Source organism: Trichosurus vulpecula, chromosome 2, assembly GCF_011100635.1.
Source record: "Trichosurus vulpecula isolate mTriVul1 chromosome 2, mTriVul1.pri, whole genome shotgun sequence".
NCBI classification, from domain to species: Eukaryota; Metazoa; Chordata; class Mammalia; order Diprotodontia; family Phalangeridae; genus Trichosurus; species Trichosurus vulpecula.
The window spans coordinates 123,465,716-123,479,086 of NC_050574.1; the positions used below are offsets into that span (position 1 = coordinate 123,465,716).

At 37.8% G+C, this 13,371-nt stretch overlaps 1 protein-coding gene across 1 annotated transcript in view; it reads right to left on the reverse strand.

Annotated features, from left to right (window-relative positions):
• PPME1 (protein phosphatase methylesterase 1) overlaps positions 1-13,371 on the reverse strand; it is a 70,733-nt gene that overhangs the window by 20,401 nt on the left and 36,961 nt on the right. The window contains exons 8-9 of the mRNA XM_036746073.1: positions 13,038-13,103; positions 4,853-4,976 (exon numbers count right to left, since the gene is read on the reverse strand). Of these exons, the coding sequence (XP_036601968.1) occupies positions 4,853-4,976; positions 13,038-13,103 (190 nt within the window). The remainder of the gene's footprint in view (positions 1-4,852; positions 4,977-13,037; positions 13,104-13,371) is intronic.

A 13,371-nucleotide genomic window follows, 5' to 3' on the forward strand; every position in this document is an offset into this window, starting at 1 on the left:
AATAGGTATGAGATCCAAAGGAGGTTATTACTAACAGGCAGATTAAATTAAATTTTATGTAGGGAATGGCAAGTGAGCTAGGCTTTAAAGAATGGCTAGGAATTTAGTTGTGAAAAGTAGGAGGGGGGATATCAGCGGCATAGCAAACAGCATGAGATGTCCTTAATTTCTCATTTTAAAAATCAGAATGAAATGATGGCACACTTTTTAGTGGGTATTAAAGACATCTGTGGAATAATAACAGAGAAGTCAGTCGATTTGAAAATATTTGTGAACAAAGCAAAATCACCATGCTTAAGTCTTCTATGTAAAACATCATTTATGTTGACTTCAGAATGTCGTGTAAGAACAGTTTGTCAGTTGAAATTATCTGTGCATCAATAAATAGACCGAGACACTACCAAAGGAAGAAGTATCTGAAAACTACTTGGAAAGGCTAAATAGGAGTTTAAAAACTAAAAAGAAAATGACATGCAACTGGAGAGTAGTCCATCAAGTTAATTAATCAATATGGCTATCTTGGACAGTCACTGAAAATGGACAAGTGCTGGCTCCAGAATCAGGTAGGAAGATTATACCAAAGGACCACATAATCATAGATTTAGATCAGGGAGCCTTCAAGATTCTCAAATTCTTCATTTTACAAGATGAGAAAACAGAGGCTCAGAGATCAAGCTGGAGTGTATTCAAAAGGCTAGGGAGTACTTTCAAGATATCATATGACTTACTGCCACAAAATGGCTAGAGAGACATCCTGGAAGTCAGGAAGACCTGGGTTTAAGTATTACCTCTAACATATACTGGTTGTGTGACCTCAGGCGCATCATTCAATCTCAGTGCTTTAACTTAAGACAACACTCTGAGAAGAAAGGTCACAAAGCAAATGCCAAACTGCAATGTTAGATGGCGTTTTCTCACCAAGAGTTCCCAATACCATGATCTCTTAGTTGCCAAATCTAATGACCTTTTCTCAATCCTCATTGTCCTTGACCTCTCTGCAGCCTTTGCCATTGGTGATCACTCTTTCTTCCTTGATACTTTGTTCTCTCTCAGCTTTTAGGATATCTCTCTCTGTTTTTCTCCTATCGGACAGCTCTTTGTCTCTCTCCTTTGCTAGATTCTTATCCAGATTATATCATCTAATCATAGGTGTCTCTCAGGGTTCTAACCTAGTCCCTCTTTTCTTCTTCCTCTATATTACCTTATTTGGTGATCTCATGAGCTCACATGGATTTAATTACCATCTCTATGCTAATGATTTTAAAATCTACCTATCCTGCGCCACCTTTCTGCTAATATCCAATCTCACATCGCCAACTACTTTCCAGACACCTCAAATTGGATGCCCAGTAGACATCTTAAAATCAACGTGTCCAAAATGAAACATCATCTTTACCCCTAAAAACCCCCTACCCCACCTTTCCCCTATTACTGCAGAGGAAAGCACCATGCTCTCAGGCCCTCAGATTCCCAAGCTAAGAGTCATCCTAGATTCTTCACTATCTCTCACCCCTTCCTCCCCACCCCCCACATTCAAGCTGTTGCCAAGACTTGTTGATTTCACCTTTATAATACCTCTTGAATGTGCCCCCTTCTCTCCTCTGACACTGCCACCTAATACAGGCCTTCATCACCTCATGTCTTGATTATTACAACAGTTTGCTGATGGGTCTGCCTACCTCAAGTCTCTCCCCACTCCAACACACCCTCCATTCAGCCACTAAAGTGACTGTGCTAAAGCATAGGTCTGACCACGTCACCACCTTCTCCACCCCTCCCCCCCAAAAACAATAAACTCCAGTGGCTTCCAATTGTCTCCAATATAAATAAAATATAAAAAATTTTATAATAGATAAAATAAAGAATAAATTTAAAAAATAAGAAAAATATTTAAATATAACAAATATAATGAATGTTTACTGCTTGACTGAAATCATGATCCCAAAGGAATCAGAATTGAAAATGTACTAAAAGGCAATGAAAAAATGGATGACAGATATAAACAGGCTGTATCATACTGCCACTGATGGCTTGACTATGAGAAAAGTATCAAGGTCATATTTTAGAAAAAGAAAAGATCGTCAGGCTGCTTACGTAACAATAGCGAGACTTAATAAGCAGACATTGCCAAGTTCTACAACAATAACCTCAAGAGAACAAAATAACCAAAGGAACTATGTTGTACTGGGTGGATCCTTCATAGAAGATTTACAGAAGGACTTGGATAAAAACTGCATAGATGAAGACAGGAAGGCTTTTGTTCTGTATTGAAACTCATGTTGATAAAATCCCAGATCCATCAATTGTATAATCACTGAATATTTAATTTGTTTCTACTATTATGTCAAGTGCTTTCGAGTATCCAAGCAGAAAGATATAGTTCATATCTTTAAAAAGTTAAAAACATGGCTGGGGGAACAAGGCCCATGCACCAGAGGCAGATAATACAACAGAGTACATATGATGTGTTCATAAATTAAGGGGAACCATTTTTGTGTAGAGCTAATGGAAATCAGTTTCCTCATGACTAACATAATACTGGGAGTCAGTGTGAAATGGTGAAGAGGGTGCTGGAGTAGATGTCAAGGGACCTGGGTCTGAGTCATCAGACAGTGACTAACCTTGTGGCCCAGGCCAAGTCACTTCACTTTTTGGAGGCTGCACTTGCAATAAAATACCTCACTGGATCACTGTGAAAAAAATCACTTTGCAGAACTGAAGGTGCTTTCTACAAATATGATTTATTATTCATAGTAATCCCTATGGAGATGTGGCCTGGCAACCACTAGCAGCAGTCACAGCTGCTAAAAACCCTCCCAAGTTTTCTCCCCTGAAGTCCCTGGCTCCGTCAAATGGTTCAGCACCAGAAACTGATGATTTTATCAATGGAAATGCCATTAACAGAAGAGGCATGACCATCTACTCTGTCACTGTACCCTAAGGTCCACATGACCTTTCTGTATGATTTGCAGCTAAAACTGTTCTTATCTGTTGTCTCCCCCATTAGAATATGAGTTCTCTTAATCTTACTTCTCTATTTGTGTCCCAGTGTTTATTTAGCACCTTGCTTTGCACAGAGTAAGAGCTGTATAAATTTTTAAAAAGTAATTTCCTATTCAGGGTACAGTGGAAAACACACTCGGTTTAGTCACAAAGCCTGGGACAACCTCTCAGACCCTCAGTTCTCTTTTCTGTCCATTAGGGATAAAAAATATTTAGGTGAATGCAATGAAACTGCTTTGTGAACTTAAAAGTAGTACTGAAATAAGAATTATTATTACTAAATGTTTTATAGCCACACATTTTATAATCATTCTGGTGCTCAGAATGGAAAGATCAATATGAATGGAAGCACTGCAGGATCATTCATGCACTGGGCTTTGAAGTAAAAGTGGGATTTGGCTGGATAAAGAAGAGAGGGGAGGGAACTGTTGATGGAGAGAATGTGAACAGATGGAGGAGGAGTAAAAGGAATAGCCAAGGGATGAATGGAGAGTTTCTATTTGGGTAGTCACATATTTCCAGTGTTTGACAATCCTTTGATTCTGCAAAGTATAGATCCTCTCTAAGGTGTTCATGCTTCAATGCAAATTCTCCTCTGAAGGGTGAATAACTAGTGGTAGTGTGGCAGAGGAGTTGTTATATCAATGAAATTACAGGTTCAATCCAAAAAAATTAGTAATATTAATCCAATTATATATAGGAAGAAAAGGTGCATCAATCACTAAATCACATCCAAGCTTGCGAATGTTGCTAAATATGATGGCCTTTCTTTGTTTTCCTACTTCTTGACTTCTAAGCAGCAGTGAGCACAGCTGACTCTGCCTCCCTCCTGCATAGTCTGTACTCCTTAGGTTTTCTCCTACTTGTCCTCCTCAGTCTCTTTCACTAAATCATCACTCATCTTCTTTTCCCCCTGCCAAGCACTGGTTTCCCAAGGCTCTTTTTCTAGAGTCCTTGTCTCTTCTCTCTCTATATCCTCTTGGTAATTTCATGAGCTCCTATGAGTTTCTCTCTATACAGATGACTTCCAGATGTATAACCACCCCAAGTTTCTCTTCTCAACTCCAATCTCTTATTAGCAAAAGCCTGTCAGATATTTCCAAGTGGATGTCCCACAGGCATCTCAAACTCAACATGTTCAAAACAACTCATTAACTGCGTCCCCCCAAAATCCACCCTTCTGTCAGAGTTTCCTATTTCTGACAAAAGCACTACCTTCCTTCTGGTCACCCAGGTTTACAACCTTGGAGTAACACTTGGTTCTTTCCTTATCTTCATCCCTCATATCAAATCAGATACCAAGTCATGTTACCTCTATCTTCACATTTCTCGTATCAGTCTCTTTTTCCTACTGTCATGGCCCTTATCATCTCTACCCTGGACTACTGCAACAACCTTCTAACAGGACTCACTGCCTCCACTCTCTCTCTTATCCAATCTGTCCTCCATGAAGCTCTCAAAATAATATTACTAAAACAGTTTGTCACTCTGCTGCTCAATGAACTTCTGGGGTCTCCCCGTTGCCACTAGAATAAAATAAAACTCCTCAGCTTTTAGAGCCTGCCACAATCTGGCTATAACTAACCTTTCCAAGAAGATTTTAGCTCCTTTGGTCTACTTGCTATCCCCTAACTTAGTATTCCACCTCTCATCTTTGTGCTTTTGTACAATCTGTCCTCCATGCCTGGAATGCAGCCCCTCTTAGTATGACTTTAGGTAAATCATGGCACCATTTTGAACCTGTTTCTTCAGCTGTAAAATGGAGGTAATAATTTTTGTATTATCTTCTTCACACAGGTGTTATGAGATAATAAATGCAAAACAATATATAAATGTAAACAATTATTACCTCAGTATCATCCTCCTTCTTTCTTTTATTAACAGATTCACTTCCTTCTTCATCCTCCTCTTCTTCTTCTATGATCCCTTCCACCACGGTTTTAGAGACTTCAGGACTCAGAGTCCCTTCACATCTAAGTTTTTTTAAAAAAGGTGGTAAGTTATATACCATATCTAATATGTTATTTCCACAGTATTCAATTTTAAAAAGTATTTTAATTAAAACATTGGCTATGCTTTACAATACTCCAAGGAGAAAGAAGAAAAGAAAAAGTTGTAGATACAAAAAAAAGTACATGAAAGTTTTCAAAGACCAGCATTTTGACATAAATATGTGCTGGTATTTTTTCTTATTCCTTAGTATAATGGAGATATGTTTTAGAAATGAAAATAAAGACACTTAAGAAATTTGGAAAAGGGTGAAGTGACAGGCTATGGAAATGAAAAGACTGGCACTTTGAATGAGACCTTGGTTCAAATCCTATCACCAATGCTTATTAACTGTGTGACTATGGCTAAGTCAAATCCTCTTCCCTCTCTTGCAGACAGGCAAAAGTCCTCCCCAATTTGTGCTTTTCAAAAGGGAAGCTAATAAAAGACAACCCCTTATTTGCAAGGAATGCTTGTGATATATGTGGAACTCTCTGAAAAAAGGAAGGTGCCATGGGAACACTGGTATTCCTATTATTATCAATAATAAAGACTTAGAAATGGCTTCCTGTCATAAAGACAGAAAGAAAAATAGATTCTTTAGACAAGAGAAAATTAGGGCAGGAAGGTGCAAGGACTGGAGTCATAAAGCAAAAGCCCAATTCAAGGAAGCAAACTGCGGCTAATCCACACTAAGTGACTAGTACAACATTTTAACACTCCTTTGCATGAGAATGGGTTTTCAGAGCCCATTTTTGGGCTCATTAGGCTGAAAAGGAAGAATGGAAAACATAACAAAGTGTAAAGAACAGTGAACTGGGGTCACTAAAAGGGGCAAATGAGTCTGTTCTTTTTTATTATTATTAATTTCAATCGTCAAAAACCTGCCTTATCACCTTCCTACCTAAACTATCTTCTCACCTAAATTACCTTCCCTTCCACCACCAACACTGAGAACAAAAGAAACACAAAGCCTATTACAAACCTCTATAGTCAATCAAAACAAATTTCCACATTGGCCAGATGTAAAAATCTGTCTCATTCCACACTCTAAGTCACATCAGGAGGCTAGCATGTTTCATCGATAGTCCTCTGAAATCATGGTTGGTTGTTATGCCAATAACAGTTTCTAATCTTTCAAAGCTCTTTACTTTTAATATATCATAGTCAGTTAAATTGTCTTTCTGGTTTTGTCCACTTCACTCTATATCAGTTCATACAAATCTTCCCTGGTTTCTCTGAAACCATTCTCTTTTTCATCTTCTTTTAAATAGCATAATTGTATCCCATCACGTTTATATACCATAACTTATTCAGCCATTCACCAATTCATGTGCATCTCCCTCACATTCCATTTTTTTGTTATGTCAAAAAAAGTTATATTTTTGTACATCCTTAGAATTTGTTTTGCTTAGGATTAATCCCTCCCTCAACCGCTCTCCCTCTGAAATCGTCCTCCTTCTTTTCCCCTTTCCCTATTTTCCTGTTGAGTGAAATGTATTTCTTAGCCCAATTGTGTGTATATTCTTTATTCTTTTGATTAGTACAGATAGGTAAGGTTCCACTGTCAGCCACTAAGCCCACCTCCTTCTCCTCCTCATTTGTAAAGATGGTTACTTGTGTACCCTGATTATGTGAGATAATTTTCCCTTACCTTTCTTTCCTTCTCCCCTCTTCCAGTATTCCTCTTCTCTCTTTCCATCCTTTTCTTAAGATCCTCAAGACACAATAGAACCACTCCTAAGCCATATCTAACTGAACTCCCTCTATGACTCTCAATGGCAGCGTTGATCATGGATCATCTTCCCATATTTGAATGTAATCCTTGTTTAGTAATTTATCATTGTTCATTCATGTTTACCTTTTTATGGTTCTTTTCACTACTGTGTTTGAACTTCAAAGTTTCTATGCAACTCCAGCTTTTTCATCTGGAATGCTTGGAAGTCTTCTATTTCATCAAAGGTCTATTTTTTTCCTCGTATACTATTATATTCCATTTTGGTGGGGAAGTTATTCTTGGCTATAACCCATTTTGTTTGCCTTCTGGAATATTCTATTCCAATTTCTCCACTCCTTTTTAGTGGTGACTACTAAGTTGTGTGTGTGAACCTGACTATGGCTCCTCAGTACTTGAATTTTTTTCCTTTCTATAGCTGCTTTCTGGAGTTTTCATTTTGAGGTTTCTTTCAGGACATTATTGATGAATCCTTTCTATTACAACCTTGCCCTCTGGTTCCAAGAAGTTTTCTTTCAAGGGTTCATGAAATAGACTGTCTAGGCTCTTTTGTCATGGTGTTCAGATAATCCATTGATTCTTAAATTTTTTTTCTCCTTAATTTGTTTTCCTGATCAGTTGTTTTTGCTATGATATACCTTATATTTTCATCTATATTTTCAGTCTTTTGATTTTAATACTTCAGTTGCCTCATGGAGTTACTAGTTTCTATTTGGACCATTCTAAATTTCAGAAAGTTAGTTGCTTGGGCAAGATTTTTTACCTTGTGTGCCAAGCTGTTAATTCTCTTTACAATTCTTTCCTTTATTTCTAGGTTATGTGACCACAAAATGTAGGACTAAACATTTCTTTTCTGATCCCTACAATCTCTCAAACCTCTCCAAAGCAGACACTATGCACCATAAAGCAACTTCAGCCATCTTCATAGTCCAGGACATACGGGGGAAAAAGAAAAGTTGACCACTGCCTCCTTACCTACAACAAACAACGTGCACTGAAACAACTACCCTGAGCTCATTCAGCAATCCAACAGGGAAAACATTAACAAAAGGAAATATACCGTCCAGATCTAGAAAATTAGTTCAGGCATCCAAGAATAAATACTGCAAAACAAAGGAAAATGATCCAACTCTTGATGAGAAAGCAGACCCTGTGGAATTTGAAAACATGCAACCACGACTTACTGATCCTGAGTGGTTCACAAACGAAACAAGAATTATGAGAGGAGAATTTATAGCCTGCATAGTGGGCAGAACAGAAAAACTGGAATCTGCAATGGGAAGTTCCATAAAAAAAAAAACAGTGAGAACAACAGACTGGGAATACAAATACACTGAAGTGAAGGAAAATCTAGAAGAAAAGCAAAAAATAAAATAACACTAAAAGAAAACATGCTCACTATTCAAATAAAACATACTGATCTTGAAGACAGACTGTATACAGACAATCTAAGGAGCACAGGTCTCCTAGAACAAAATAAAATGAAACACATGAACTCCATAATGCGAGAGATAAACAAGATAATTTCCCAGAACTTTTGAACATAGAAGATGAAATAACAATTGAAAGAATTCTGAGATCACCTCCAGAAAAAATTCAGTTCTTTCTTCTATAACTTTCATTTCTTTTCTAATTCTTTCCTTAGTGCTGCTCTCATCCCATTTATAAACATTTTTAAACTTTTCTTTTCACCTCTTGTTTCATCTCTTCCAGGAATTCTAGTTGTTGTGCCTAAGCTGTGTTTTTCTCTGAGACTTTGTTTATAGTTGTTTTGGCATCATTGTCTTCTTTTGGGTTTCTGTCTTGAGCTTCCTAGCTACCATACCAGTTCTTTATGGTGGGACTCATTTTTTGTTTGTTCACTCTTCCTGTCTACTACCAGACTTTGGATTTAATGTTAGGGCTGGGCTCTGTGCACTTCTGGAGTGAAGATCTGGGACTGGTCCTGTTGCTGCTTTCTTGGGGTAGTGAGTGCTGTGTTTTTCAGACAGGGTAAGGACCTGTAAGCTTTCAGTTCTCTCAAAGTGATTCAGGGCAATGTCCGATTGCTGCTCCCCAGTCTGAGCTCCGCAAGTTCCTGACTGGATTTTGGCAAATGCTACTAGACTCAGTACCTATCAAACCAGCTGGAAATATCTACTCTTTCAGAGTGATAGAATTTTAGGTAGTCTGGGATTTTTGCCGTAGTTATTCCTCTGCAAGCTGGAACCAAGAACCCATTCTGCTCCTAGGATCTGAGACACATCATTGCTGCTGTTGCCGGCTTCTGAACTTCCTCCTTTCTTGGTATTTTACCCAAAGTCAACGTACCTGGAAATCAGAGTCCTGCAACACCCCCCCCCCGCCCAAATTCCCTTTCTCAATCCACTCTGAATCTGAGACCCAGAACTGGTTTTTGGTGACAAAGTTGCCAATTGGCTCCTGTCCCTGGTACAGTGTCCCAGCAGTGATTTGGTGATGTTCCTTCATGGTCTGGGATGTCCCCATGCCTTGGTGCTCAGCCATTCCTTAGGTGCTAGAGTGCTCCTGGCCCAACCTGTCCCCAGTGTCCATAGACTTCTCTATCTTTCTATGCTTAGTTGTACTGGACAAATAACTCAATGTGACTTTTTCTGGATTTTCCTATCAGGATTTAATCAGCTGAATTTTCTAGAAATGTATGGAGGAATTTTTTGGAGGGGAGAGTTTGGTTGTACTGCTTGTCACAGCTCCACCATCTTGCTTCTGCTCTCTTCTCCTCTCACAGCTCTGCTCTTTTTGAAGTTTATACTATATCCCACAGGTGGTGAGGCAGCATACACATTCCAGAAAGGCCTGGAATACCAACTTGTTAAGATAATAATCTCAGGATTCAGTTTTACTGCTGTCTGTCTGGGTTAGTTCCTGACATGTACAGAAGCCACATGATACAGTGAAGAGGTGTCAAACTTGAGGCCTACAGGCAAAATGGCCAGCAAACCAGATTAAAATGTGATAGGGAAATATTTAACAAAATAAATATATAATACAACACAGATAATGTTAATTTGTGGTTCTTCTCAGTTAAGGACTCCTTTCTATTTGCGTTTGATGCCACTGGTATAGTGGAAAAACTACTATATTTAGCAATGGAAGTCCTGGGTTCAAGCCCCACTTCTACTACTTACTTCTGTGGGCAAGCCACCTCACCTTTCTGTGTTGTTTACCCATTTGTAAGATTAACCTAATGATCTTGATACTAGCTACCTCACAGAGTTGTTCTGAGTATTTTGTAAGCTGTGCAAGTGCTCCAGAAATAGGAACTATTACCATAACTATAAAGTTTAAGCGGTGGTGTCATCAAAACACCAAGAGTTGTGAATTTAGCTTTTTGTTTTGGCCCAGATTCCTGATTTCATTGGTATAGGGAAGTCTTGGTAAAGAAAATCTCTCTACCAATACAGATCAACAAGTAACTGTTTTGCAACTGATAGTTGCAGTTATCTGGGGCACTGAAGAGGCTGATTTGTCAGTATGTATCACAGACAGAATTCTACTATAGGTGTTCCTGACTCCAAAGTGGGTTCAACATTCCACGCCAAACTGCCTTCCTACAACACTGCAGAAAGAAGCAAAAGTCAATGCAACAAAAATATCCACCAATGAACTAACCACTTGTAAAATTAATCCCTGCTCAAATATCCCTCCTGGTAAACAATATCATCTATTCTGGCCCACTCTATTAATATCTTTACAATTCAATCTTTGGTTTTTAAGGAAGCACTTCAAAAAGCAATGATTTGACTTAAAGATTAAGAACTTCAAAAAATTGAAGAAGCTCAAAAATATTTTTGTGACTACTCTTGATCATGCTGCAAGAAAGGCCGATAGGAAGTCATAGTGTATTGTCATACAATTTGGGAGAAATTATGCCAAAATCATTAAAACAATTTAGTCTTTGTTCATTCTAATTAGCACATAACTATAATTATCACCTAAATTCTGTAAAAAAAAAATAAATTCACTTTTATACTTTTTATTTTCACTTTTAAGGATAGAGTCTCCATGGAACCTTTTTGACTATGAACTATGAAATGCTGATTAAGTACCCTTTTCCCGTTACCACTTATCCCTGGAGAAAGAAGATCTATACCGTTTGATGTGAAAACTATTATCATCATCATGTTGGCACAGCATGTTACCACCATACAAGGTTACTACCTTCCTTTCTAACCATATCACTGCCCCAAATTCTTTTCCTGACAAAGAACTTTCACATGAAGATAAACTAAGAAATTTGGGGCTCCCAAAAGAGAGCCTGCAAAGATGAAAAAGGCTGCAAGGAGATAGGATCCAAGTCTACAAAATGATGAAGGCCATAGGTAGGACGAACATAGGCTCATGCACCAAATCCAGGATCCTAGAACTAAGGAGACCCATTGCAGCAGAAACAAAGTAGGATCATGGTATTTAAAGCTAGAAGGGACCTTTGAGATCATCTAGTTCAACTTCTTAATTTTAGAGAGAGGAAGAAACTGACTTGCCCAAGGTAGTTTCAGGGCAAATTAAAGGAGACTCTATTCATACATGGATAATCATTTAGCATTGTTCATCCAGAGACTATGTAAGAAAATAACTTGTCCAAGAAGGATTTGGATAAAGTATACTTTTAAAGTACATAGGCTAAATCCACAATAGTTAAAGAACGTTGCTGAAACATATCCCTAAAATGCAAGATTGTCTTAGTAAGCAGCCACCAGGCTCATTCATCCACTCTGTTACTGACAACTTCAGAGACAAAATACGGAACGAAACATAGGTACTGAGTAATGTTATAGAAGAATAAAGCAGTCAAAAAATGCAAGCAGACTCCAGTTTTCTAATCCACTGTTTAGAAAACAGCTAACACTTTTGCCTATGTGCCAACAGTCTCCCAATTAATATACATGAACCAGCCAATTATTATTTTTTCTATAAAAATATACAGGCAGAGGAAGTGGATCTGCAATTTTAATACTACTGGGAGTTCCTGGTAAGGAATAATTTCTACCAATGCAGGTTGGCACCTTCTCTGTAAGTCTTAGAGAGTTGTCTACAGCATGCAGAGGTTAAGTGACTTGTCCAGGGTCATACAACCAGTATGAGTCAAAGAAAGGACTTGAAAAAAGGTTTTCTTGGTTCCAAGGCCAGCTCTCTATCTACTACACCATACTGCCTCTTATAAAAATGCAATATTATTTAAATAATGGTATATGTATTACACATTAATTCTTTATATCTACATGCTAGACTTAAGAAAGCAGTTATATAGATTCCAGAAGACCAATAAGGAAGCACGTCACCTCCTCCTGACAAAAATATGATGGACTCAAGATGGTGAAAAAGACATATATTTTTAGATATGGCCAATGTGGGAATTTGTTTTGCATGTCTATGCATATTTGTTATGAGGTTCCCCCCCATTTTTTAGGGGGCAGAGTTGGAAGAAGGAAGGAAGGAAGAAAGGAAGAAAGGGTCAATGAAGTATTTTTTAAAATGCACATAAGAGAAGGAAGGCCAAAAGGGATCATAGACAAGCATTAAAACTTTGAAAATTATGTGTGAAATTTATTATATAAAGTGTCCTAAATGTCTTAGTGCAGTTTAAAGCTATTAAAGCCATATATAAATACCATACATTATTTACACACAAACATACATAGACACACACACAACTTAATATTTAATTATAAATCATTAACATTCCTGATTGCTTTTTACCACTATTTTAGCCACATTAGAACTCAAAGCAAAGCAATTCGGCAGTGAAAATAACTGATATTTATATTGTGCTTTAAAATTTACAAATTCCTTGGCATACATAATCTCATTTGATCCTCATAATAATCCTGTTGGGTTAGTATTACAGGTAGTATTATCACTATTTTATAGATGAGGAACCTTAGATAGATACAGTGATTAAGCGTAGTCACACAGCTAGTATGCAAGGCAGGATGATGATTCTGTAGTCCAGCCAGAATGATCAAACCTAGATATTCTTGAATTCGAGTTCAGTGTCTACCTACTATACCATGCTGTGCTATTAATATCCCCATTTTAGATTAGAAAAGGGAATCAGACACAGAAAAGTGTCCAAGTTAACACAGCAAGTGGTAGAGCAAGGTCTGGAGCTCGGGTCTTTAAAAAATTGTGTCCTCTCCATTCCATCACTGTCATTAGTTGGTGGTGTGTTACCACTACATCAGTTTAAACCTTTCAGCTTTCATTTAGTTTAAGTGAGAAGGAAAATGGATAGCTGGTGGACTCCCTAACCTAGTTTCAGGAAGTAACTGTCAGAAAAAATAGGACCTACTGTTTGACTTGGCCAACCATTGAAACTCGAGCAGATTCCAGATTCCGTATCTGTCCACTCTTTACGCTGGAAAGAAATAGGAGAGAAAATGTTATTCAGCAGTTTACTTCGCCATTTAGTTTGAATGACATAACATTAGTGATTTTTCAGAGGTCATTAGAAAATGAGATCTGCTCCCCTTGCAGTTAGGACTGGGTGTGGATATGTACTATCTGTGTGTAAAAAAAAAATGAAAAATATGACTATTTTCAAAATATGAACATTATTTCAGACAGGAAGTTTTTGAAACGTACACAGAAATTCCTACAGCACGTTTTGTATTATGGATCCAACA